The sequence below is a fragment of the Oncorhynchus keta genome, chromosome 21, assembly GCF_023373465.1.
Source record: "Oncorhynchus keta strain PuntledgeMale-10-30-2019 chromosome 21, Oket_V2, whole genome shotgun sequence".
Taxonomy (NCBI): Eukaryota; Metazoa; Chordata; class Actinopteri; order Salmoniformes; family Salmonidae; genus Oncorhynchus; species Oncorhynchus keta.
The window spans coordinates 23851305-23879089 of NC_068441.1; the positions used below are offsets into that span (position 1 = coordinate 23851305).

General features: G+C 43.3%; 1 protein-coding gene and 1 long non-coding RNA gene across 2 annotated transcripts; one reads left to right on the forward strand and one right to left on the reverse strand.

Moving 5' to 3' along the window:
- Positions 1-6554, reverse strand: LOC118400299 (GTP-binding protein Rheb-like). Its single transcript, XM_035796997.2, has 8 exons — positions 6154-6554; positions 5581-5652; positions 5306-5373; positions 5003-5085; positions 4803-4859; positions 4644-4691; positions 4319-4400; positions 1-4206 (listed from the first exon to the last, which is right to left on the reverse strand). The coding sequence occupies exons 1-8, from the start codon at positions 6203-6205 to the stop codon at positions 4114-4116; spliced, it is 555 nt and encodes a 184-aa protein (XP_035652890.1). The 5' UTR covers positions 6206-6554; the 3' UTR covers positions 1-4113.
- On the forward strand, positions 5262-27110 carry LOC127910314 (uncharacterized). The gene is made up of 3 exons (XR_008074296.1): positions 5262-5423; positions 26332-26452; positions 26852-27110. It is a non-coding gene; the product is annotated as an uncharacterized LOC127910314 (long non-coding RNA).
- Positions 27111-27785: the final 675 nt, after the last annotated feature.

Sequence of the window (27785 nt, forward strand, 5' to 3'; positions counted from 1 at the left end):
TGCGATGGAAAAACATTTTTATTTGGTACATGGAAATTTTATTGAAAAAGTACATTTTGTGTGCGCTACGTCATCACACACTGATTTTTATCTGCAACAAATCGTTTGTTGGAAACACCACTGGTGGGGAAATGCACATATTTTCTTAATGCAGATTTGAGAATATTCACATGAAAATCTGTCGCCAATTGGATGGAAGTCTAGCTACTCACTCAATTAGCCATGTCAGCAAACATTGACAGTAGAACGGCTTTGCTGGCCTCCCGAGTGGTGCAGTGGCCTAAGGCACTGCATCGCAACGCTTGAGGGGTCACTTCAGACCAATCCCAGGCTGTTTCACAGCTGGCCGTGACCGGGAGACCCATGAGGCGTCGTCCGGGCTTGGAGAGGTTTTGGCCGGCCGGGATTTCCTTGTCCCATCGCGCTCTAGTGACTCCTTGTGGCAGGCCGGGCACCTGCAAGCTGACTTCGGTCGCCAGCTGGGCGGTGTTTCCTCTGACACATTGGTGGCGTTGGATTCCGGGTTCAGCGAGCAATGTGTCAAGAAGCAGTGCTGCTTGACAGGGTCGTGTTTCGGAGGATGCATGGCTCTCGACCTTCACCTCTCCCGAGTCCATAGGGGAGACAAGACTGGATATCACGAAATTGGGGAGAAAACGGGTTAAAAAAAAAATAATAATAATCAAGAATGGAATCACGCTTCATGTCTGACAGTCCGACAGGACGAATCTGGGTATGGCGGATGCCAGAAGAATGCTACCTGCCAGAATGCGTAGTACCAACTGTAAAGATTGGTGGAGGAGAAGTAATGTTCTGGGGCTGTTTTTCATGGTTTGGGCTAGACCCCTTAGTTCCAGTGAAGGAAAATCTTAACGCTACAGCATACAATGACATTCTAGACGATTCTGTGTCCAACTTTGTGGCAACAGTTTTGTGAAGGCCCTTTCATGTTTCAGCATGACAATGCCCCCGTGCACAAAGTGAGGTCCATACAGAAATGGTCTGTCGAGATCGGTGTGGAAGGCCTGCACAGAGCCCTGACCTCAACCCCATCAAACACCTTTGGGATGAATTGGAACGCCGACTGCGAGCCAGTCCTACTCGCCCAACATCAGTGCCGACCTCACTAATGCTCTTGTGGATGAATGGAAGAAAGTCCCCACGGCAATGTTCCAACATCTAGTGGAAAGCCTTCCCAGAAGAGTGGAGGCTGTTATGGCAGCAAAGGGAGACCAACTCCATTTTTTTAAATGATATATTTTTAACCTTTATTTAATTAGGCAAGTCAGTTATGAACAAATTATTATTTACAATGACGGCCTACCCCGGCCAAACCCTATAGATAGAATTGCAGGAAATTAGCTGTTAAATTGCATCTTTTTCTTCTCTCATTAGAACTTATTTTATTTTTTATTTAACCTTTACATTGACGGCCTACCCCGGGCCAATTGTGCGCTGCCCTATGGAACTCCCAATCACGGACGGTTGTGATATAGCCTGGAATCGAACTAGGTTCTGTAGTGACGCCTTAGGCCGCTGCGTCACTCGGGAGCCCAACAACTAACAGGTTAGAGCAAAAAACGCAATTATCACAATACAGAATGGACTTCACCGGACCGATGTAACATGGCATTATTTTCCTGGCTTGGCTTCCCCACTGATTTGACCCACACACCGCTAGTGTTAAAACTGCAAAAGTGTCTCTCCACCCCATGGCAAAATTGATAGAATTGCAGGAAATGTGCTGTTAAACGGCACATTTTTTTCTTTGCCCTATACCAAAATGTTTAGAATAGCAGGAAATGTACTTCAAAACCTACATTTTTCTCTCCGCTGTCAAGACAGGGTCAGTAAAATGCTTTCCCCCCCGAGGTGGGGGGACCCCCAAAAGGTTAGGGCCAGCCCTGGCTACTGGTAATGCAATTAAGAGTTACCTTAACTGCACAAATGGATTGATTCCATAAATCAGTTGACTGCATGTGTGGGTATGGATGTGGGTACGCAGACCCACAAGCCACTGCGGCCCCTCATGATCAATTCATATTTTTTTGTGAAAAGTCAGTAAAGACCATCAATGACGGCTTAGGCTTAGTACAGGGGCAATTTAAAAATACATCTGCATAAATGTAAGCATCATAATTCGGTTTTGTCAAATAAATAATTACTCATTTACTAACAGATTTGTCTCCAAGTGGTGTGGTATTATAGTGGCTGTATGTCTCTGTTTCAGAGATGGAATTCAAATTCTTAGCTGCAGACAGTTATTGAGCAGCCATGACACAACTAATCAATTTTTAAAAAAAAAAGACTTTTAAAGGAGTAAAATATTTATATATACAAAACAGTTTACAGCAATAGTTCTGAGTTAACACTAACCAATGTGGGGGTATTGGTGTTCAGGTGCGTGTTGTGCACCTTGTTTTCCCCATTGGGTCAAGTCAACAGAGAAGGGAGAAAAAAAAAAACAGGATCTTGAGTCAAGTAGGGAAACAGGTGTGTGTGTGTGGGAGGGGGGGGTAGTAAAGGGGGGGATTGAAGGGTAAGGCACAAGACACAACATCTCCAGCTTCTCTTAGGATGAGTTTACACAGGCAGCCCAATTCTGATATTTTGACCAATCACATCAGATCTTTTTCAGCACAAATCTGATTGGTCAGAGGACCAAGTAGTGAAAAAAAGCGTAGAATTGGGCTGCCTGTGTAAACTCAGCCTTAGACTGCATCATCAATCAATCTACTAATTCAAAGAAAAGCACTCTATAAAACAATTCTAAACAACAATTATTCGACACTAGGGGTTGGACCGTCTGGATAAATGTAAGTAATGTCAGTAAAAACCATTGGGCATCGAATTGATCTTTTGTGGACACGAAAATCAGGTTATGGTGAGCACTGTGTCCACTGGGAGTCCCCGACTCAACATAAATTCATAAGTGATCATGTGTCATAAGGCTTCCTTGCTTGGCTTGATGGAGCCCTACATCACTTCTGGAATCAAAACCCCAAAATGAAAACTAAACCAGCAGATCCTGTGATCCCCATGAACTGGTTAACAGTCCACAGTGGTAAGGAATTATCAGTGAATGCCCTTAACTGCAACTCCATCTTCTTAATTATAGTATAATTATATGCATACATTTCATTCAATATGCTGCTGAATGAACACACTTGTATTATCTCAGAATAAAACTAACAACACTATCAAACCTGTGTCTACGATCCTAGTTCTCTGGGATCAAAAGGCCACAACTTTTTTTTATACAACAGATCCATTCCATTCTTTTCTAAACATCATTCAAGGGTGCCTCATCCACTAGATAATTACAGCTTAATTATTAAAGTCAGATGGTAGATCATAGCGGAAAGGAGCGAGGACCAATCTGCCAACCAGAAGAACATAAAACTGTATTCTAGAAAATACAAATTGGCATGTTTCCTAAAAGAAAGGATTTACAGTTCAAGAGTGAAGTGTAACCTGAAGTTGACTTGCTGAAAGTTTTACAGTGAAAAAATGTTAGCCAAGACCAATGCTAGAGGAAATGTATTTCTGCAATACACATCTTGTGTGAAAGAGAACTCATTCCAAGATACTGTAACCAATACATGAATCAGTTGTGAATTATAGTGACTTTCCAAACAATGACCCGAGAAAAAAAAAGTCAGGCATGTTTTTTAGGCATCAAGATCAGCCCTTATTATGTACAAGGTGAAGCTAGCCAGTGAGAGTTGGGGACACTAGCCAGTCACCACTCCATCTGTTGATACATGGCTAGCTATTTGATTGCAATTATTAGGGAGCTGTTTTTTGTTGTGAAGTTTAGGCTTGTTGCTCTTACATTATATTTGGTATTTTCATGAGGTTTGGTTTATGCCAACCAAACTTGATAGACTTCAGTAAAACTGACAGTGAAACCCTTGTGTGACACCTGTCAGAGTTATTTTTAGTTAGCCTCGAGTGTGATTGGGTGCCTTTGTGTAAAACACTGTTGAATTATAAAGTGGCCACATTGCGACTGCGGCTCCTTGGTGCTAGGGAAGTCATGATTGGCAGGCTGGTGACGTTGTGTCTCCTGGCTTCATCCAATGAGCTTACTGCTGTCCTGGTGAGACCCTCTTACATCACGGCACACTTTTTATCCTCGGAGGGAACGTTCCCATCCGCCCTCTCCATCTCCAGAATGATCCGCTTGAATACCTCTACAGCGGTCTGCAATGCATAGAGTTGAAAGTAGAAAAACAAATCAATAAATAAGTTCATGCTTTTGAAGAGACACATTTTTATGAGTAGCTCTGTCTGCAGAGAAGATATCTTTGTCTACCTCGTTTTCCTTGGCAGAAGACTCCATGAATGCTGCTCCCCATGAGTGGGCCAGCTTCTTCCCTTCCTCTGGTTTGATCACCCTGAGGGGAGGAGGGACACATTGAGCATGATGTAATGAAATCACACCTTTTTATAGGTCAGATAGCATTAATGTACCTATATGACCACAAGGTCCAAGACCTTAGATGGAAAACCGAGGTGAAACCATATGCCAGTTTTTAAAATGGGATGGTAGTGGCTTGGTTCTATACATAATGTACCAGCCATGCATGTGAGTGGGAGCACCAATGCGCTCCTCCTTCATTCAGCTCAAGTAGGTTTACCTTTCCATGTGGAGATCTTTTTTGTTTCCAACAAGAACAGTTGGCACCCTAAAAGAGCACACCTACATTTTAAAGTGTACTTGGAAAACCAATTTTTTACAATCCAAACAGATCATCAAAAGCAGCATCACTAACCTTTTATAACTTTGGTTAACTTACTGTATTTTCCCAACCATATCTAGCAGCTTGTCATGAAGAACCTGAACAACTTCAAAACTGCAAAAAGTGAAAGACAAAAAGAGACAGGTTACCAGTGTGTATTGATGGACATACAACTATCTATACACACAGTAGAGTCACAAGATCAGAGGGCCAGGACAAAAAATGACCGGAAATTAAATGTACCCGTGACTTCTCACCTTTTCATGGAGGTTACTGCGTAGACCAAGACATAACCATGGATGTCCATTGAATGAGACTGAGGGAAAATAGAGTACTCGTCCTGTAGAGATAAGGCGAGAAATTGGTTAAAGAGAGAACACAAGGACGGACAAGTGCTTCTGAAAAGAATATTGTCTGTTGTTTTCTTTCATATCCCAACCATTTTACATGTTGCATCGGCACAAATGGTCACTAATCACCAGAACATGTATTTTGTGTTATTTCAGAGAGCAGAGAAACAGAGGTAAAGAAAGAAGATGAGTAATGTAAAGCATACATACCTGACCAGCAGTATCAACCAACTGAAGATTGAAATCTTGACCGTTGACAGACACCATTTTGTTGAAGGCTGGAAAGAGTTGAAGAGGAAGTTGTCAAGTTCAGGCTATGCCACATAAGGTGAGCACATGGTAATTGCTGGATATAGCATGATCATAAAAAGGAGCATATGTTCTGCTTTTCACCCATGCATATTATTTGACCCTCAATGATAGTGGCTGCAATAACTTAGAATAACAAAACTGATCCAACGAAAAAACTCAATAAAAATACTTACTGTTTTCAATGGTAGGGTCATATGAATCTACAAACTGTCCTTCCACGAACTGTATTGTGAGAGAAGACTTTCCTGTAGAGGTAGAGAAAAATGGCATTGTTGAGGCCGATGAGCAGCAATTTCCAAAATCATAGGAAAACAAAATGACCATTTGTTACCCGACTCTGAGCAACAGTTATACATTGTGATTGGCTGTGTTAGTTATGACTGCAGCGGTTTCACAATGAAAATATCTAGCTAGCTAGGTCTATGAGCTAACGTTAGTAACGTTTGTTGGCCGCGTTAACACATCGTGGAACTTGGCTTAAGTTGTTAGCGCACAACTTTGGCATGGTGACTAGAGTAAGCAGAAGGTTATCAACTACAACGTTTATACATTAACACACTACACAATTACAGAGCTATGACATTCTCTTATGAGCTTGATTCTGTTTTGGTACTAGAAGCTAGCTAGCCTTTGTTTTTTGTTTTTATCATAACTACGCTATTGCTAGCTAACCATCTAGCAACAACGTTAACTATGAAAACAAAAACAAAGGATGGCTAAGTAACTTAGCTTCTTATTTCACTCACCAACAGATCTGTACCCAATCACAGCAATCTTCCTGTATTTTGGTTGAGGCATTGTTTTAAAATAGTAACGTAATATAGAATGTTGTTTTTGTAGCTATGGTCTTTAATAAACATACAAAAACTTTATCACCGCATTCGTATCACGTCACGTGACAACAACAAACTTTTCAAAGCCGCTGGGCTTCGAGTTGTAACTTCAGAACTGAACTGAAGCTGATAGAACACGTATTTCGACTGGTACTTGCACTATATCGGTTATCGATATACTTATGTATAGCGATAATTAGTTTGAAATATCTAAATATTCGTTTTCTGAACTTAAAACAGGAAACCAAAACGGATTATTCACAAGACTTGCGCTTCCCGAGTAACACTGTCGGAAACTGGTAAAGCACACCGTTGTAAAACTACATACGTCAGAGCTTGTTCTTCGATAAGGTTTAACGGCGGTTGGCATCCAGTAAATGTTGCATTATCGCCACCTACTAGACTGGAGTACACCTCCCTAATACTTAGAATAAATAAACAAATACGTTACCATCTAACAAAACACTCACACAAAAATATATAAATAACACTACCCTACTCCACTATTTACATCTATTTAGTCCTACCTCAGGCCAACAAGTTGAAAGGAAGGGAGCCCACCACTTAAGACACCCTGTAACTCTTCTGATGTAAAGTCTCGTACACCCAAATTCGCACAACCTCAATTTTCTGCAACATACATTCCATCCCTGCAGTACAGTTGATAACCATTGCTATAAATGCAAAAAAATCCAATCTTACTGAAACATATCACTTGTTGGCATTTCCCTCTTTACTGGTACAGATATACTACTCACACCACTCCTCCCAGGATCCCTCTCCCTTGACTCATCTGAAAATCAAATCAAACTTTATTTATCACATACGCTGAATACAACAAGTGTAGACCTTACCGTGAAGTGCTTACAACAGTGCAGTTCAAGAAGAGTTAAGAAAATATTTACCAAATCATCTAAAGTCAAAAATAATAAAAAGTAACACAATAAAAAACAATAAAGAGGCTATATACAGGGGGAACCGGTACTGAGTCAGTGTGCGGGGGTACAGGCTAGAGGTAATTTGTACATGTAGGTAGGGGTGAAGTGACTATGCATAGACAATAAACAGCGAGTAGCAGCAGTGTACATAACAAATGGGGGGGTCAATGTAAATAGTCCGGTGGTCATTTTATTAATTGTTCAGCAGTCTTATAGCTTGGGGGTAGAAGCTGTTAAGTACAGCTCCGTTACAGCTTGCCGTGTGGTAGCAGAGAAAACAGTCTATGACTTGGGTGGCTGGAGTCTCTGACAATTTATGGGCTTTCCTCTGACACCGCCTATTATATAGGTCCTCCTGGATTTCAGGAAGCTTGGCCCCAGTCATGCACTGGGCTGTACGCACTACCCTCTGTAGCACTACCCTCCTTTTTGAGGATCTGGGGACCTATGCCAAATCTTTTCAGTCTCCTGAGGGGGGAAAGGTTTTGTCGTGCCCTCTTCACGACTGTCTTGATGTGTCCTCTACTTTCTTCACTGCCTCAGCATATGACAACTTCTGCCCTGAAACCACAAATGAATCAGTCAAAAGGCAAGGGTCCACTTTTACCAAACACTTCACTCCTATTGTCTTTATCCTGACCCTCGGTGCAAGCCTCAGGCTTCGAGAACTTCACCACATCTGCCACCTCAGATACTTCGCCCTCATTAACTTCCACTTCTCCTCCTATTTCAGCTCACTCTGCTTACACTTTCTACCATTCTTCTTTAACAAACCATCTCCCTTGTTCTGCCATTTTTAACGACTCAAACTCACCCTCTTCCTCCATCTCTTTTCGAAATAATCTGCCTCTCTTTTTTTCCTCCATATTCCAAGTTTTACGTCTCCTTATGATAATACTGCACTTCTCCTGACGTACATCTTGTTCTTGCCTTTCGCAAGGGAAGCCATTTAACCGGCTGTCACAATCTCCGTACAATCAGCACGAACCCCTCGGGATGTTGCGCTAAAACAGTGCATCCCATTTATAAAGCAGCTGCTTCTTCTTGATGTTCTTTATAAAAAACTACCGCAACGCTTTTCTATTTCAAACAAGCGTGCTCTTCCAACCACCATCCACCATCTCGCTTCATGCGCTTGATACCCTCACGTCAGAGCTTGACATGAGGGTGCCCTATTTTACATTTTACATTTACATTTAAGTCATTTAGCAGACACTCTTATCCAGAGCGACTTACAAATTGGTGCATTCACCTTATGACATCCAGTGGAACAGCCACTTTACAATAGTGCATCTAAATCTTTTAAGGGGGGGGGGGTGAGAAGGATTACTTTATCCTATCCTAGGTATTCCTTAAAGAGGTGGGGTTTCAGGTGTCACCGGAAGGTGGTGATTGACTCCGCTGTCCTGGCGTCGTGAGGGAGTTTGTTCCACCATTGGGGGGCCAGAGCAGCGAACAGTTTTGACTGGGCTGAGCGGGAACTGTACTTCCTCAGTGGTAGGGAGGTGAGCAGGCCAGAGGTGGATGAACGCAGTGCCCTTGTTTGGGTGTAGGGCCTGATCAGAGCCTGGAGGTACTGAGGTGCCGTTCCCCTCACAGCTCCGTAGGCAAGCACCATGGTCTTGTAGCGGATGCGAGCTTCAACTGGAAGCCAGTGGAGAGAGCGGAGGAGCGGGGTGACGTGAGAGAACTTGGGAAGGTTGAACACCAGACGGGCTGCGGCGTTCTGGATGAGTTGTAGGGGTTTAATGGCACAGGCAGGGAGCCCAGCCAACAGCGAGTTGCAGTAGTCCAGACGGGAGATGACAAGTGCCTGGATTAGGACCTGCGCCGCTTCCTGTGTGAGGCAGGGTCGTACTCTGCGGATGTTGTAGAGCATGAACCTACAGGAACGGGCCACCGCCTTGATGTTAGTTGAGAACGACAGGGTGTTGTCCAGGATCACGCCAAGGTTCTTAGCGCTCTGGGAGGAGGACACAATGGAGTTGTCAACCGTGATGTCGAGATCATGGAACGGGCAGTCCTTCCCCGGGAGGAAGAGCAGCTCCGTCTTGCCGAGGTTCAGCTTGAGGTGGTGATCCGTCATCCACACTGATATGTCTGCCAGACATGCAGAGATGCGATTCGCCACCTGGTCATTAATTGTGTGTCGTCTGCATAGCAATGATAGGAGAGACCATGTGAGGTTATGACAGAGCCAAGTGACTTGGTGTATAGCGAGAATAGGAGAGGGCCTAGAAAAGAGCCCTGGGGGACACCAGTGGTGAGAGCGCGTGGTGAGGAGACAGATTCTCGCCACGCCACCTGGTAGGAGCGACCTGTCAGGTAGGACGCAATCCAAGCGTGGGCCGCGCCGGAGATGCCCAACTCGGAGAGGGTGGAGAGGAGGATCTGATGGTTCACAGTATCGAAGGCAGCCGATAGGTCTAGAAGGATGAGAGCAGAGGAGAGAGAGTTAGCTTTAGCGGTGCGGAGCGCCTCCGTGATACAGAGAAGAGCAGTCTCAGTTGAATGACTAGTCTTGAAACCTGACTGATTTGGATCAAGAAGGTCATTCTGAGAGAGATAGCGGGAGAGCTGGCCAAGGACGGCATGTTCAAGAGTTTTGGAGAGAAAATAAAGAAGGGATACTGGTCTGTAGTTGTTGACATCGGAGGGATCGAGTGTAGGTTTTTTCAGAAGGGGTGCAACTCTCGCTCTCTTGAAGACGGAAGGGACGTAGCCAGCGGTCAGGGATGAGTTGATGAGCGAGGTGAGGTAAGGGAGAAGGTCTCCGGAAATGGTCTGGAGAAGAGAGGAGGGGATAGGGTCAAGCGGGCAGGTTGTTGGGCGGCCGGCCGTCACAAGACGCAAGATTTCATCTGGAGAGAGAGGGGAGAAAGAGGTCAGAGCACAGGGTAGGGCAGTGTGAGCAGAACCAGCGGTGTCGTTTGACTTAGCAAACGAGGATCGGATGTCGTCGACCTTCTTTTCAAAATGGTTGACAAAGTCATCTGCAGAGAGGGAGGAGGGGGGGAGGGGGAGGAGGATTCAGGAGGGAGGAGAAGGTGGCAAAGAGCTTCCTAGGGTTAGAGGCAGAAGCTTGGAATTTAGAGTGGTAGAAAGTGGCTTTAGCAGCAGAGACAGAAGAGGAAAATGTAGAGAGGAGGGAGCGAAAGGATGCCAGGTCCGCAGGGAGGCGAGTTTTGTTCCATTTCCGCTCGGCTGCCCGGAGCCCTGTTCTGTGAGCTCGCAATGAGTCGTCGAGCCACGGAGCGGGAGGGGAGGACCGAGCCGGCCTGGAGGATAGGGGGCATAGAGAGTCAAAGGATGCAGAAAGGGAGGAGAGGAGGGTTAAGGAGGCAGAATCAGGAGATAGGTTGGAGAAGGTTTGAGCAGAGCGAAGAGATGATAGGATGGAAGAGGAGAGAGTAGCGGGGGAGAGAGAGCGAAGGTTGGGACGGCGCGATACCATCCGAGTAGGGGCAGTGTGGGAAGTGTTGGATGAGAGCGAGAGGGAAAAGGATACAAGGTAGTGGTCGGAGACTTGGAGTGGAGTTGCAATGAGGTTAGTGGAAGAACAGCATCTAGTAAAGATGAGGTCGAGCGTATTGCCTGCCTTGTGAGTAGGGGGGGAAGGTGAGAGGGTGAGGTCAAAAGAGGAGAGGAGTGGAAAGAAGGAGGCAGAGAGGAATGAGTCAAAGGTAGACGTGGGGAGGTTAAAGTCGCCCAGAACTGTGAGAGGTGAGCCGTCCTCAGGAAAGGAGCTTATCAAGGCATCAAGCTCATTGATGAACTCTCCGAGGGAACCTGGAGGGCGATAGTGAAGAAGTAGGCAAAGGGCAGCAGGAAGAATAAGGAGAGGTTGGAGAAGAGGAAGACAAGATTCCACAGTCCTGCATTGAGAGATGGGGACAGACAGTGTTATAGACAGTGAAAGGATTTATCTCTCTCTACCACAGGAGGCCGGTGGCACCTTAATTGGGGAGCACAGGCTCGAAGGGAAAGGGGATACCTAGCCAGTTGCACAACTGAATGCATTCAAGTGAAATGTGTCTTCCGCATTTAACTGGTTGGGTGGCTGCGGGTGGCTGCCTTGACGACCTCATCATTGGCGCTCGGGGAGCAGTTGTTAACTGCCTTGCTCAAGTGCAGAACAGCAGATTTTTTTCCACCTTGCCGGCACTTGGATACAAACCAGTTACCGTTTGGTTACTGGCCAAACGCTCTTAAACCGCTAGGCTACCGTCTGCCCCCATAGTAATAGATGGAACGGAATAAATTGAATGGTATCGAGTAGAGGTCGACCGATTATGATTTTTCAACGCCGATGCAGATTATTGGACGACCAAAATATGCTGATACCGATTATGCCGATTTTTATATACACTGCTCAAAAAAATAAAGGGAACACTTAAACAACACAATGTAACTCCAAGTCAATCACACTTCTGTGAAATCAAACTGTCCACTTAGGAAGCAACACTGATTGACAATAAATTTCACATGATGTTTTGCAAATGGAATAGACAACAGGTGGAAATTATAGGCAATTAGCAAGACACCCCCAATAAAGGAGTGGTTCTGCAGGGGGTGACCACAGACCTCTTCTCAGTTCCTATGCTTCCTGGCTGATGTTTTGGTCACTTTTGAATGCTGGCAGTGCTTTCACTCTAGTGGTAGCATGAGACGGAGTCTACAACCCACACAAGTGGCTCAGGTAGTGCAGCTCATTCAGGATGGGACATCAATGCGAGCTGTGGCAAGAAGGTTTGCTGTGTCTGTCAGCGTAGTGTCCAGAGCATGGAGCCGCTACCAGGAGACAGGCCAGTACATCAGGAGACTTGGAGGAGGCCGTAGGAGGGCAACAACCCAGCAGCAGGACCCCTACCTCCGCCTTTGTGCAAGGAGGAGCAGGAGGAGCACTGCCAGAGCCCTGAAAAATTACCTCCAGCAGGCCACAAATGTGTACGTGTCTGCTCAAACGGTCAGAAACAGACTCCATGAGGGTGGTATGAGGGCCTGACGTCCACAGGTGGGGGTTGTGCTTACAGCCCAACACCGTGCAGGACATTTGGCATTTGCCAGAGAACACCAAGATTGGCAAATTCGCCACTGGCGCCCTGTGTTCTTCACAGATGAAAGCAGGTTCACACTGAGCACATGTGACAGAGTCTGGAGACACCATGGAAAACGTTCTGCTGCCTGCAACATCCTCCAGCATGACCGGTTTGGCGGTGGGTCAGTCATGGTGTGGGGTGGCATTTCTTTGGGGGGCCGCACAGCCCTCCATGTGCTCGCCAGAGGTAGCCTGACTGCCATTAGGTACCGAGATGAGATCCTCAGACCCCTTGTGAGACCATATGCTGGTGCGGTTGGCCCTGGGTTCCTCCTAATGCAAGACAATGCTAGACCTCATGTGGCTGGAGTGTGTCATCAGTTCCTGCAAGAGGAAGGAATTGATGCTATGGACTGGCCTGCCCGTTCCCCAGACCTGAATCCAATTGAGCACATCTGGGACATCATGTCTCGCTCCATCCATCAACGCCACGTTGCACCACAGACTGTCCAGGAGTTGGCGGATGCTTTAGTCCAGGTCTGGGAGGAGATCCCTCAGGAGACTATCCGCCACCTCATCAGGAGCATGCCCAGGCATTGTAGGGAGGTCATACAGGCACGTGGAGGCCACACACACTACTGAGCCTAATTTTGACTTGTTTTAAGGACATTACATCAAAGTTGGATCAGCCTGTAGTGTGGTTTTCCACTTTAACTTTGAGTGTGACTCCAAATCCAGACCTCCATGGGTTGATAAATTTGATTTCCATTGATAATTTTTGTGTGATTTTGTTGTCAGCACATTCAACTATGTAAAGAAAAAAGTATTTAATAAGAATATTTCATTCATTCAGATCTAGGATGTGTTATTTTAGTGTTCCCTTTATTTTTTTGAGCAGTGTATATATTTGTAACAATGACAATTACAACAATACTGAATGAACAATTGTCACGCCTTGACCATAGAGAGCCTGTTATTCTCTATGTTGGTTAGGTCGGAGTGTGACTAGGGTGGGTCATCTAGGGGAATTGTAAAGCTATGGTGGCCTGATATGGTTCCCAATCAGAGGCAGCTGTTTATCATTGTCTCTGATTGGGGATCATATTTAGGTAGCCATTTTCCCCATTGTGATTTGTGGGATCTTGACTATGTGTTTGTGTAGCTGCCTGTTAGCAACCCAGAACGTTATGGTTTGTTTGTGCTTGTTTGGTGAGTTTTGATTTATTAAAATATGTGGAACTCTGCACACTGCACCTTGGTCCAATCATTATGACGATTGTGACAACAATGAACACTTATTTTAACTTAATATAATACATAAATAAAATCTATTTAGTCTCAAATAAATAATGAAACATGTTCAATTTGGTTTAAATAATCCAAATACACAGTGTTGGAGAATAAAGTAAAAGTGCAATATGTGCCATGTAAAAAAGCTAACGTTTAAGTTCCTTGCTCAGAACATGAGAACATATGAAAGCTGGTGGGTTCAATATTCCCAGTTCTTCAATATTCCCAGTTAAGAAGTTTTAGGTTGTAGATATTATTAAAGAAATTATGACGCGTCAACTATTTCTCTCTATACCATATACCTTTGACTATTGGATGTTCTTATAGGCACTTTAGTATTGCCAGCCTAATCTCGGGAGTTGATAGGCTTGAAGTCACAAACAGCGCTGTGATTCAAGCATTGCTAAGAGCTTCTGGCAAATGCAGTAAAGTGCTGTTTGAATGAATGTTTACGAGCCTGCTGCTGCCTACCACCGCTCAGTTAGACTGCTCTATCAAATCATAGACTTAATTATAATATAATAAACACAGAAATATGAGCATTTGGTCATTAATATGGACAAATACGGAAACTATCATTTAAAAAACAAAACGTTTATTCTTTCAGTGAAATACGGAACCTTTCTGTATTTTATCGAACGGGTGGCAACCCTAAGTCTAAAGATTGCTGATACATTGCACAACTTTCAATGTCATGTCATTATTTAAAATTCTGGCAAATTATTTCACAGTTCACCCTGACTCTGCTTGCAAGAGAAGTGACACATTTTCCCTAGTTAATATTGCCTGCTAACATGAATTTATGTGAACAAATTATGCAGGTAAAAAAATATATACTTCTGTGTATTGATTTTAAGAAAGGCATTGATGTTTATGGTTATGTACATTTGTGCAAAGATTGTGCTTTTTTTCAGCAATGCGCTTTTGTTAAATCATCACCCGTTTCGTGAAGTTGAAGTAGGCTGTGATTCCATGATAAATTAACAGGCACTGCATTGATTATATGCAATGCAGCACAAGCTAGTTAACCTAATAATAATCATCAACCATTTGTAGTTAACTAGTGATTATGTGAAGATTGATTGTTTATTATAAGATAAGTTTCATGCTAGCTTTCAACTTATCTTTGCTCCTTGCTGCACTCACGTAACAGGTGGTCAGCCTGCCATGCAGTTTCCTCGTGGATTGCAATGTAATCGGACATAATCGGCGTCCAAAAAGGCCACATACCGATTGTTATGAAGACTTAAAATTGGCCCTAATTAATCAAACACATTGTTTTTATATATTTGTTATCATTCCATTCACTCCATTCCAGCAATTATTGGAAGCCTCCTCTTCTGTCTACATGCTATCGTCTTCTGATTCAACTTCACTAACAGTCCATTTTAGAAGTTGAGTGTCTGAGGAGCTCATATCTGCAGGAGCTCATATCATATCTGTCTTATCATCATCACTTGTAACCTGGGGTGGACTGTCATTTTTCTCTGAACAAATTCAATAGGAATAAAAATAATATATGTGAAGCATGCACACTGAGAAGATCTTTCAACAGCACAGGACTTCAAACCACGTACAAAATGTCAGCATGCAATTTTTTTTTTAATACTTTTATTCATACAGGTTTTTTCTCATTGAGATAACTGGGTCTGACAACGTGTGTGTCAGTGTAACTGTCTGTGTGAGTATGTTCATGTAGGTTCTTGTGTGTGTTTACCATGTATATGTGATCTGTTAAGCCACTGCATGTAGTAGCTGTGTGAGAAGGAGAGCAGGACCTCGTTGGAGAAGATGGAGAGATGTGGGAGTAGAACAGCGCTGACAGAGAGAGAGAGTGAAAGTACAGAGCCACAGCCTAGAGAAAGACAGAGAGAAAGAGGGGGAGAGAGAAAGAGGGGGAGAGAGAAAGAGATTTTACAAAAAGAAGTTGCATTCCCATATGACACATAGAAATATCAAATATGTAGGTACAGTATATTGGTTTTCTGACATTCTGTGGCAGTTATAGATATGGTCGGCGGTAATAAAACCTCTATTGTTCAAAGTTACTTACGCAATTTTGTTGACTGTTGCATCTTCGCTGTCATCTATAATTTAAAGCACACACAACACAATTATTATTATGGCTTTCAAAAAGAGGAATAAGTGTGTGTGTTGGGGGGGGCAGACCGGCTGGACAATAAACTGGGAACCTGATAAAAGATGATACCTCCTTTCACAAAATTGGCAACAAAAGGACGACAAGCACATATTGCTCAACTCTCACAAACACCTGCAGGCTAAAACTGTTCTTAGAGTAACAACTATAAACAAAAAAGTGTTTTTGTGTGTGATGAAGCAAAGCACATTTTTGTGTACGTACAGTGTGTGTTTATGCTGCAGGCTACAAACCGGGAACTGGCAATACTAGGTTCTAAACGAAAGCAGTAGATTAAATTGGCCAAAAGTAAAACACTAACCCTTATCACAGTACAGTAATGTCTGGACCCCCATGTGTGTGTGTGTGTGTGTGTGTGTGTGTGTGTGTGTGGCACTGACCTGTGTGTAGGTGTGTTTGGCACTGATCTGAGACTGATCATGATATCGATCAGATAGGTCAGCTGTTTCCAAATAATGAACAAATTGGTGCACAATTTAGAATGTATGTGCAAGTGTTGTAAAAAGGTTTGGGGGTGGTATTGAACAATTTGCTAACCCCACCCATTACGATGAATAATGTAGTCCTAAAAACTGAAGGATGATCATATTTGACACAGGCTTTGAAGTTTATTTTGCATACCATAGTTTTGTACAAGCAAAAGAAGATAGGCTATCAAAAGTGCAGAGTCCTTTGTTGGTTAAAGTAAAAACCCATGGATCGCTGTGTTTCCTCCTCACTTCTTTCTCTCTCTCTCTGGCTTCGTACATTGTTTAAAATCACACTACACAAGAGAGATGACTAGAACGACTGTGTCTGCCCTACGGAGGGTATCCCAGGGTAACATTCCTTCAGGATTAGAAATTATGCAAATGATTACTTTACTACAACCCAACATCTATCTGCAATATTAAAGCTACCGTCCCCCTAATTTTTAAAATTATAATAATAAAAATAACATTCCCTGTGCCCCTCGCCCCATCTAACAGGACAGAGGATCCGGAAGGCCGAGGGAGGGGGCCAACAGGGGGAGGTTGCATAACAGGCTCTGGCTGTAATTTGTACCAGAGTGTATTTTGGAAAGCGTCCCGTCTCCAATACCAACGCTTGCTGTCAATTCCTGACGCAAACATACACTCACAAGTGAGGTGGTGGGGTTGCTACAGTTAAAAACATCCTATAGCTCGTGCACATGCACACATAAATTATGGCCCTTTCATGGTAACCAGCAACTTGTTTACATTGACATGCAAAACCTATACGCAGAAGTGTGAAGTAAAGGCAAACATATGCTGAAATATGGATTTATATACTGTATATGTCCATCCTGGCTGTAATACAACACCCACATGTAGGACCAAAGGAGGATATTGGCAGACATACAGAAATACCAACCGTATAATCAATGACTTTTACAGTTAATCAGTAGAGTACTGAGCTGCAGAAACCCAGCAGACCTTGCAGCCTGTGACGTGACCTGACCTCCACTCCCCTGACTTTTGGCCTCAGACTCACACGTACCTGTGGTGAACTCAGCATTCCTGTTGCAGTGGATGATGACCAGATAGGAGATGATGTAGAGACAGATGAAAAGCAGGACACAGATCTGTGGAGACAAAAACACAGAGATCAATGATCAGGATCAAGCACGTGTTGTCACGCAATTGGGACATGATTGGACATTGGGCTGACAGAGAAGAGACAGTGAGATGCTGCATTAGTAAAACGTTACAACATTATAACAGAACGTCGATTCTTGCGATACAGGCATTTTCCATATCGCGCTAAAACATAAACTTGATATATCGCCCAGCCCTAACAGAGGGTAGTGCGTACAGACCAATAAATACATCACTGGGACCAAGCTTCCTGCCATCTAGAACCTCTATACCAGGCGGTGTCAGAGGAAGGCCCTAAAAATTGCCAAAGACTCCAGCCACCCTAGTCATAGGCTATTCTCTCTGCTACCGCACGGCAAGCGGTACTGGATCGCCAAGACTAGGTACAAAAGGCTTCTTAACAGCTTCTACCACCAAGCCATAAGACTCCTGAACAGCTAACCAAATGGCTACCCAAACTGTTTGCATTGACCCCACCCCCCTTTTTACGCTGCTGTTACTCTGTTTATTATCTATGTATAGTCACTTTACCTCTACCAACATGTACATATTACCTCAATTACCTCGACTAACCTGTGCCCACGCACATTGACTCTGTACCGGTACCCCCAGTATATAGCTGTCACGACTTCTGCCGAAGTCGGTTCCTCTCCTTGTTCGGGCGGTGTTCCGCGGTCAACGTCAACGGTCTTCTAGCCATCGCCGATCCATTTTTCATGTTTCATTTGTTTTGTCTGATTGTCACACTCACCTGGTTTCAATGACCTAATTACATGTTGTATTAAGTTCCCTCTGTTTCCCCCATGTCCTTGTCGGGAATTGTTTATTGTGAGTACGTGTGCCTTTTGTGACTGGTGCGAGTCGGGTTTGGTGCCCATGTGTTTTTTGTGATTTTTATAACCCGGGAGTTATGCGCATTGAACGGCTCCGGGCCATTTACCAAGTTCTGCTCTACTGCGTTTGACTTCCATGCCACCAGTTACGCACCCCTTGACAACAGCCTCGTTATTGTTATTTTATTGTTGCTCTTAAATTATTGTTATTTTTTTATTTATTGCTTACTTGAGTTTATTTAGTAAATACTTTCTTAACACTTATTTTTTCTTAACTGCATTGTTGGTTAAGGACTTGTAAGTAAGCATTTCACTGTATTCGGTGACAAAAACTATTTTATTTTATTTGAATTTACATCTTTTTTGGAGTCCAATAAATCTACTGACAGAAACAATGTGTTGATGTCACTGCAATTATACCAGAGTTGAGTTGCAGGCTTAGTTGTAAGTAAGAGCTTTGTTATAGCAATGGACCACAATATAGTATGTAACTGTAGCAAGTACCTAATAACAACTTCATTTCCCAAACTGAAAGACAATGCCACAGTGACACAGTGCTTCCAAATAGCCAACTAAGACTTTCAGAATCTTTAATACATAATATATGACTAACAAATTCCTCTGTAAAAACGCAAGACATCTAAAACCAGTACTTAGCCAGTACTCAGATACAGGCTGAAGAATAGTGTACTATAGCTGGTTTGAAACAGCCCTAGGCTTTCAGGCAGCTCAAAGAGAATGGAGTGCATGCTTGGCAGTGTGAGGATTCGTGGAGAAGGGGTTTTCAATCCACAGACTATAAAGCTGTTAGGTCTATGAGGACATGATGGAGAGGTGGGAGTGTGGGGGAGAGGACAAAGCCCATTTCACAATGACTAACCATCTAATGCCTAACACGCTCACAGCCCAAACAGCTAATGCACAGCACACGAATAACCCAAACAAAAGCTCTACTCTGTATAAGAAAACTGCCAACAAATGACAGTCAGAGAAAAGGGAGAACCATGGAGGGTTCACAGCGTATACAAGCAGCATCTACTGAAAAATCTATGGCCTAGTTTCAGGGCTTAATGTTGAGCCTCCCATCCCAACAAACAGTCATCATGTTCAGTCACAATAAGACAGTCCTTTGTGAAGGACAAAACACCACAGGCCTTTATAGTTATTCTTCGCCTGTACTGATTATCCTTCACTTTCCTATCTGCTCCAGTCGATGACAGACAGACAGAGCCCCACTGAGAGCACCTTCACCTGCTCTAGTCCAGAGGACTACAGTGTTCCCTGTCTCATCTCTGATGCACACTCACTTCCCTATCCGTCTGTCCCCACTTACACTATATATACAAAAGTATGTGGACACCCCTTCAAATTAGTGGTTTCAACTATTTCAGCCACACCTGTTGCTGGTGTATAAAATTAAGCACCTAGCCATGGAATATCCATAGACAAACATTGGCAGTAGAATGGCCTTCCTGAAGAGCTCAGTGACTTTCAACGGGGCACCGTCATAGGATGCCACCTTTCCAACAAGTCAGTTTCTCAGATTTCTGCCCTGCTAGAGCTGCCCCGGTCAACTGTAAATGCTGTTATTGTGAAATGGAAATGTCTAGGAGCAACAACGGCTCAGCCGCAAAGTGGTAGGCTACACAAGCTCACAGAACAGAATGAGTGCTGAAGCGCGTAAAAATCATCTGTCCTCTGTTGCAGCACTGACTACCGAGTTCCAAACAGCCTCTGGATGCAACGTCAGCACAATAACTGTCGGAAGCTTCATGAAATGGATTTCCATGGCCGAGTAGCTGCACACAAGCCTAAGATCACCATGCGCAATTCCAAGCGTTGGCTGGAGTGGTGTAAAGCTTACTGCCATTGGACTGGAGCAGTGGAAACACATTCTCTGGAGTGATGAATCACGCTTCACCATCTGGCAGTCCAACGGACTAATCTGGGTTCTGCGGATGCCAGGAGAACGCTACTTGCCCGAATGCATAGTGCCAACTGTAAAGTTTGGTGGAGGAGGAATAATGGTCTAGGGCTGTTTTTCATGGTTCGGGCTAGGCCCTTTAGTTCCAGTGAAGGGAAATCTTAACGCTACAGCATACAATGACATTCTAGACGTTGATGTACTTCCAATTTTGTGGCAACAGTTTGGGGAAGGCCCTTTCCTGTTTCAGCATGACAATGCACCCGTGCACAAAGTGAGGTCCATACAAAAATGGTTTGTCGAGATTGGTGTAGAGGAACTTGACTGGCCGGCACAGAGCCCTGACCTCAACCCCATCGAACACCTTTGGGATGAATTGAAATGCTGACTGTGAGCCAGGCCTAATTGCCCAACATACGTGCCCAACCTCACTAATGCTCTTGTGGCAGAATGGAAGCATGTCCCTGCAGCAATGTTATAACATCTAGTGGACAGCCTTCCCAGAAGAGGGAAGGCTTTTCAAGCAGCAAAGGAGGGACCAACTCCATATTAATGCCCAGGATTTTGGAAGGAGATGTTCGACGAGCAGCTTTCCACATACTTTAGGTCATGTAGTGTATCTGTCTGTCCCCAACTGTCAATCTATCTGTCCACCTGACATTCATCAAAAGATGTAGGACAAGCACAAAATAAGTGGTTACTTTTTATGCCCATCATATAAAATACAAGTGGGGGAATGGGATTACTGGTAACTATGCACGTTACTTGTTAAGACTCAACATCCTTTCAAAGGGCAAATGTTGGCCATGAAAAACAGAACAGCAACACCACTACTTGATTAAAAGGCTGCATCCTATGTCCAGCCTAATACAGCAAGGACACAAGTGCATGTGAAACACAATTGCTCACATATGTCTGCATACACACACACACAAACACACACAGAGAAGAAACCCTAATTCACAGGAATGGGAGTTAGTGAGGTAGAGAAAGAGGAAGGGAGTCTGGAATGACTCATCAGTGAGTCAGAGTGATGGAGATCTACTGTGCTAAGCAGGGTCATAGGTCACTTCTCTGTGATACTGTAGTGATAGAGCAATTATGCCAAGATCACAGGTTGATGACTACATATAACATTTAATGCGGTTCATATACCAAACACTGGCATAACTACATTTCACACTACAGTTCATGCTACACCAAAACACTAGACAAATGGCAACAGGTGTGACATCATGTAACTGTGAGTTGTACACATATACCAGTGCAACAATAATCATCTTTACCACAAATACCCAAGTTCTCTCCATGCCTTGTTACTCAGTTTTTAGAGCTGGAAGTTAGGCTACATTGAAGTTAGGCTACATTGTACATTTCAATGATGCTGAGATGTTGATGAATTTTTCAAAATCTGGATAGACTAGTCCACTGAGAATTTATAACTCATTGGGTTATAAATGACATAATATGATTATTACTATTAAGAATTTAGCACACGAATGCAATACTTATCCTGAATTACTTGGTGAACAAAATGTCTTATGTTTGTTGTTACATTGTAGACAGGTGTATATAACCGTGGATGCTGGTACAGTAGTAAAGGAACGGCAAAGTGCTATTGAGAAATATGAAACACATAAACAAATTCTAATAGCAAGTTCCCTGGAATAGCCTGCACCCACACATATTCTTCTTTATACATTTTATGAGATATAAACAATTGCATTTGCAGCTGGCTGGTGATGACAACAGTGCAGTGAGAGCGCTCCACTCAACAGGCAAGCTCTTTCAGTTTCACCGCAGTCAACGTGTAGCCTACAGCTTGCACTTACTATGGTCTCTCTGACTCCGTCGTGGGAAAGCTGGTCACGGACCGACCGACACGTCTTCTGGAGCTTCCATGCTCTGACAACCAAATCGCGGATTGACCGCCCTTTATGTGGCTCAAATGTATATTTGTCTGGTTCTTGTTGCTGCTTCGTCAGACCAGCGCAGCAGCTCAGCTTGTCCTTGTTCCTAAACTGACTGATGCTATGCAAGTGATTCGTCTCGTTGCTGCTCCGATCTTGTGGGAACAGTGCCGCTGTACAAAGCGGCATGGGGATGCGGTTGACGCGGTGTGATGTCAACAAAAATTGCTGGTACAAAAGACATTTCATTTTTGGTTTCTTCGATGAAGATTATTCAAGCAACATTCATGTGATCAGCAACTTGATCATGTTCCTAATATCTTAACAGATAATTTCACATTTGATGTAATGCCCACGAGGGGCGCAGCGGTCTAAGGCACTGCATCTCAGGACAAGCGGCTTCACTAAAGTCCCTAGTTCGATTCCAGGCTGTATCACATCCAGCCGTGATTGGGAGTCCCATAGGGCAGTGCACAAGTTGGCCGGGGTAGGCCGTCATTGTAAATAAGAATGTGTTCTTAATAACACACTTGCCTAGTTAAAGAAAGAAAGAGCTTATTCAGTACTCCAATTCTGTTGCAAAACGTTTCGAAAACGGGATGGAACGAGGGAACTACCTGAATTCGTCCACTAGAAACTCTCGGTTTGCTTCCTTTTGGTTCTTAAACGGTAAACGGTTTCGGTAATGAATACACCCTGTTTGCAAAAACGATTAATGAATGGCTTTTTAAACTTCTTTAATTCAACGAGTTAAAGAAATACACATATAGCATACAACCTCAATCCGTAAACCGCAAATAAATTAGAGCTCAGCAGTGTGGTTCACATCAATGTGCTATGTAGCCTAGATATGAATAATAAATTATATCAGTATCACCCGTAGGCTGCTGTTGTCCTTCCCTCCAATCGTGTATTCAAGTTGGATAACATTTGGATCCTAGAAGTAATCATCTAGATTTTCAAAAGTATCTGTAATCTGATGACAATATATTTTATGGTAATGTCACTGATTACAGTTCGTTTTTTGTAATCCGTTACATGTAACTGATTACATGTAGGCTAAACCGTTACTCCACAACCCTGAACGCAGAACATGTTAATAAAAAGGCTGCAAGCCAAGGCTCACATGATGATGGACAATGTCATGCAACCAATCCACAGCACTCTTATGCAGCACAGAAGCTGGCCAGAAGCTCCACAGAAAGGTTTAGATGGTCATTCTTACCCACAGCCATGAGACTTTTTAATGAGTGCAATGATTAATTGAAGTATGATGCTTCTTAACAGGGCCCAACAATTACAAAAAATCTAGGCCTAACTGGAATCTTTTATGTTACAAGCAGAAATATTGTAATCCAATTAGATACTTTTGAAAAACCAAATGATTACTTCCAAGATCATTTTTTACTTCAGTTGACACTCTAATCAGTTTGTTCCACCTGAGCAAGTCTGACCACAAATCAGAGACCACTATGACCAACACTATGACAAACCAAATGTGTTTGCGGGAAAAAAGCAGGAATAAGCTTTTGTAGGCTACAATCCAAACCACAGTGCTTCTTCCAATGGTGCAACTGCTGTCGGCATTCAAAGACTATTCAACTTGAAAATCTTTTAGCAGTAAGACTTGACAGCAGTGGTGTAGCCTATACGGGCAATACCCGGTGGGCACATACACTACTGGTCAAAAGGTTTAGAGCACCTACTCATTCAAGGGTTTTTCTTTATTTTTACTATTTTCTACATTGTAGAATAATAGTGAGGACATCAAAACTATGAAATAACACATATGGAATCATATAGTAACCAAATAAGTGTTCATCAAATCAAAATAGATTGTATATTTGAGATTCTTCAAAGTAGCCACCCTTTGCCTTTATGACAGCTTTGTACACTCTTGGAATTCTCTCAACCAGCTTCACCTGGAATGATTTTCCAACTGTCTTGAAGGAGTTCCCACATATGCTGAGCACTTGTTGCTTTTCCTTCACTCTGCTGTCCAACTCATCCCAAACCATCTCAATTTGGCTGAGGTCGGATGATTGTGGAGGCCAGGTCATCTGATGCAGCACTCCGTCACTCTCCTTCTTGGTCAAATAGCCCTTACACAGCCTGGAGGTATGTTGGGTCGTTGTCCTGTTGAAAACCAGAAGGGATGGCGTATCGCTGCAGAATGTTGTGGTAGCCATGCTGGTTAAGTGTGCCTTGAATTCTAAACAGTGTCACCAGCAAAGCACCTCCACACCATAGCACCTCCTCCTCCATGCTTTACGGTGGGAAATACACATGCAGAGATCATCCGTTCACCCACACCGCATCTCATAAAGACACGGGAGTTGGAACCAAACATCTCAAATTTTGACTCCAGACCAAATGATAAATTTCCACCGGTCTAATGGCCATTGCTCGTGTTTCTTGACCCAAGCAAGTCTCCTCTTATTATTGGTGTCCTTTAGTAGTGGTATCTTTGCAGCAATTCGACCACGAAAGCCTGATTCACACAGTCTCCTCTGAACAGTTGATTTTGAGATGTGTCTGTTACTTGAACTCTGTGAAGCATTTATTTGGGCTGCAATTTCTGGTAACTCGAATGAACTTATCCTCTGCAGCAGAGGTAACTCTGGGTCTTCCATTCCTGTGGCGGTCCGCATGAGAGCCAGTTTCATCATACCGCTTGATGGTTTTTGCGACTGCACTTGAAAAAACTGGAGCGTAGTGGCCTTGAAGAGTCATGTGATGGGTTAGATCAGCAGTGAAGTGAATCAGCACATTACAACTTCAGCAATTTGAGATTTTAAAAGAACTAGAAAAGGACATTCTTGAAGAAACTGTGTGGACTCAGCTGGCTAAAAGTTTTTCCATGGTACTAGTTTGATAATTCTTTAGCAGTTACAACTTATACAGTTGAAGTCAGAAGTTTACATACACCTTAGCCAAATACATTTAATCTCAGTTTTTCACAATTCCTGACATTTAATCCTGGTAAAACATTCATTTTCTGAGGTCAGTTAGAATCACCACTCTATTTCAAGAATGTGAAATGTCAGAATAATAGTAGAGAGAATGACGTATTTCAGCTTTTATTTCTTTCATCACATTCCCAGTGGGTCAGAAGTTTACATACACTCAGTTAGTATATGCTAGCATTGCCTTTAAATTGTTTAACTTGGGTCAAATGTTTTGTGTAGCCTTCCACAAGCTTCCCACAATAAGTTGGGTGAATTTTGTCCTGTTCCTCCTGACAGAGCTGGTGTAACTGAGTCAGGTTTGTAGGCCTCCTTGCTCGTACACGCTTTTTTAGTTCTGCCTACACATTTTCTATGGGATTGAGGTCAGGGCTTTGTGATGGCCACTCCAATACCTTGACTTAGTTGTCCTTAAGCCATTTTACTACAACTTTGGAAGTATGCTTGGGGTCATTGTCCATTTGGAAACCCCAATTGCGACCAACCTTTAACTTCCTGACTGATGTCTTGAGATGTTGCTTCAATATATCCACATAATCTTCCCCCCTCATGATGCCATCTATTTTGTGAAATGCACCAGTCCCTCCTGCAGCAAAGCACCCCCACAACATGATTGTAACGGCTGTCGTGGGTTGAAGAAGGTGAGGACCAAGGTGCAGCGTGGTACGTGTTCATCGTTATTTATGAATCGAACAATGAAAAAATGACAAAAGAGAATGAACGAAAACGAAACAGTGCTGTACAGAATACAAAAAGAGAAAACAACTACCCACAAACACAGGTGGGAACAGGCTACCTAAGTATGGTTCTCAATCAGAGACAACGATTGACAGCTTCCTCTGATTGGGAACCATACCAGGCCAAACACATAGAAATACAACACACAGAACAAAACATAGAATGAAAAACATAGAATGCCCACCCCTGACCAAACCAAAATAGAGACATAAAAAGGAACTAATGTCAGGACGTGACAATGATGCTGCCACCCCCGTGCATCACGGTTGGGATGATGTTCTTCGGCTTGCAAGCCTCCCCCTTTTTCCTCCAAACATAACGATGGGCATTATGGCCAAACAGTTCTATATTTGTTTCATCAGACCAGAGGACAGTTCTCCAAAAAGTATGATCTTTGTCCCCATATGCAGTTGCAAACCGTAGTCTGGCTTTTTTGTGGTGGTTTTAGTGCAGTGGCTTCTTCCTTGCTGAGCAGCCTTTCAGGTTATGTCGATATAGGACTCGTTTTACGATGGATATAGATACTTTTGTACCTGTTTCCTCCAGCATCTTCACAAGGTCCTTTACTGTGGTTCTGGGATTGATTTGCATTTTTCGCACCAAAGTACGTTCATCTCTAGGAGACAGAACGTGTCTCCTTCCTGAGTGGTATGACGGAGGTGTTTATACTTACATACTATTGTTTGTTGTTTGTACAGATGAACGTGGTACCTTCAGGCATTTGGAAATTGCTCCCAAGGATAAAAAATAATTCTGAGGTCTTGGCTGATTTCTTTTGATTAACCCATGATGTCAAGCAAAGAGGAACTGAGTTTGAAGGTAGGCCTTGAAATACATCCACAGGTACACCTCCAATGGACTCAAATTATGTCAATTAGCCTATCAAAAGCTTCTAAATGTCATGTATTGTCATATTATGTCTTGTTCCTGTTCTTTCTCTTCACTCAGTCTCCCTCTGCTGGTCGTATTAGGTTACCTTCTCTTCCTTTCCTTCCCCCAGCTGTCCCTCATCTTCTCTAACTACCTCGTTCACCCTTTTCCCACCTGTTCCCTTTTTCCCTCTGATTAGGTCTCTATTTCTCTCTCTGTTCCTGCATCTGTCTCTGTCAGATTCTCGTTTGAGTTTCTCATGCCAGAACCAAACTATCGTCTTGTTTGCTTCACCCTTGTCCCGTCCTGTCGGAATCTACCTGTTCTTCTGATGCTACATGTGATCAGGTACCTCTGTCCTCTACGACCCGCGCCTACCCAGAGAGACCAGCAGTCTGTCGCCGCTCACCCAGCTATTATCCTCGGCTGCTAGAAGGGGACTCTAACCCAGCTACTGTCCTCTGCTGCAAGAAGGGGACTCTTCTGTCACATTCAGAGGGACTTTATTATTCTTTTGTCGCCCTCTCTGCGGGTTGTCTATTTTGCCATTTTTATACATCTGAAGAGGATCTATGTCTTCCCTGTGATTTGACATTAAAAGACTCTGTATCTGTTAAACCGCTTTTGGGTCCTCACTCACGTGCATAACACTAAAGACATTACATAATTTTCAGGAATTTTCCAAGCTTTTTAAAGGCACAGTCTACTTAGTGTATGCAAACTTCTTACCCACTGGAATTGTGATACAGTAAGTTTTAGTGAAATAATCTGTCTGTAAACAATTGTTGGAAAATTAGATGTAGATGTCCTAACCGACTTGCCAAAACTATAGTTTGTTAACAAGAAATTTGCGGAGTGGTTGAAAAACGAGTTTTAATGACTCCAAAAAAGAGTAACTTGCTCATATACATACTTTTCATCCTTCTCCACCCCGGCAGTCAAGTTTAGTTTAAACCTAATACATGCTGTAATTTTCAAACATCTTTTTATTAACACACCGCTCCATAATCCTGAGGACATTGTCCTGGACAGCTTGGCACTCTTAAATAAAGAAAGCTAAATGTAAGTATGTGTAGAGGCAATAAAGGCCAATTAAATATTCTCTTGTTCAAAAGTTATATGTCTGTCATATGATTCCTGCAACAAACAGTGTTAGAAATAGGTGTATTTGGCAAATATTTTCCTCCTCTCTGCAACTGCGCATATGTTTGAGTGAGCGACAGGGAGAATGAGAGAAATGGGAGAAACTTTACATGAGTCACCAAGGGAGTCTGTTGAATCA

What these genes read in the sequence shown, in the direction of transcription:
- LOC118400299 (XM_035796997.2), bottom strand. Translation starts at nt 6,205, where the DNA reads ATGCCTCAACCAAAATACAGGAAGATTGCTGTGATTGGGTACAGATCT. An exon ending in GCAGTAACCTCCATGAAAAG is followed by an intron (nt 4,860 to 5,002) that starts GTGAGAAGTCAC and finishes CACTTTTTGCAG; the next exon opens with TTTTGAAGTTGTTCAGGTTC. An exon ending in CTTCTGCCAAGGAAAACGAG is followed by an intron (nt 4,207 to 4,318) that starts GTAGACAAAGAT and finishes TATGCATTGCAG; the next exon opens with ACCGCTGTAGAGGTATTCAA.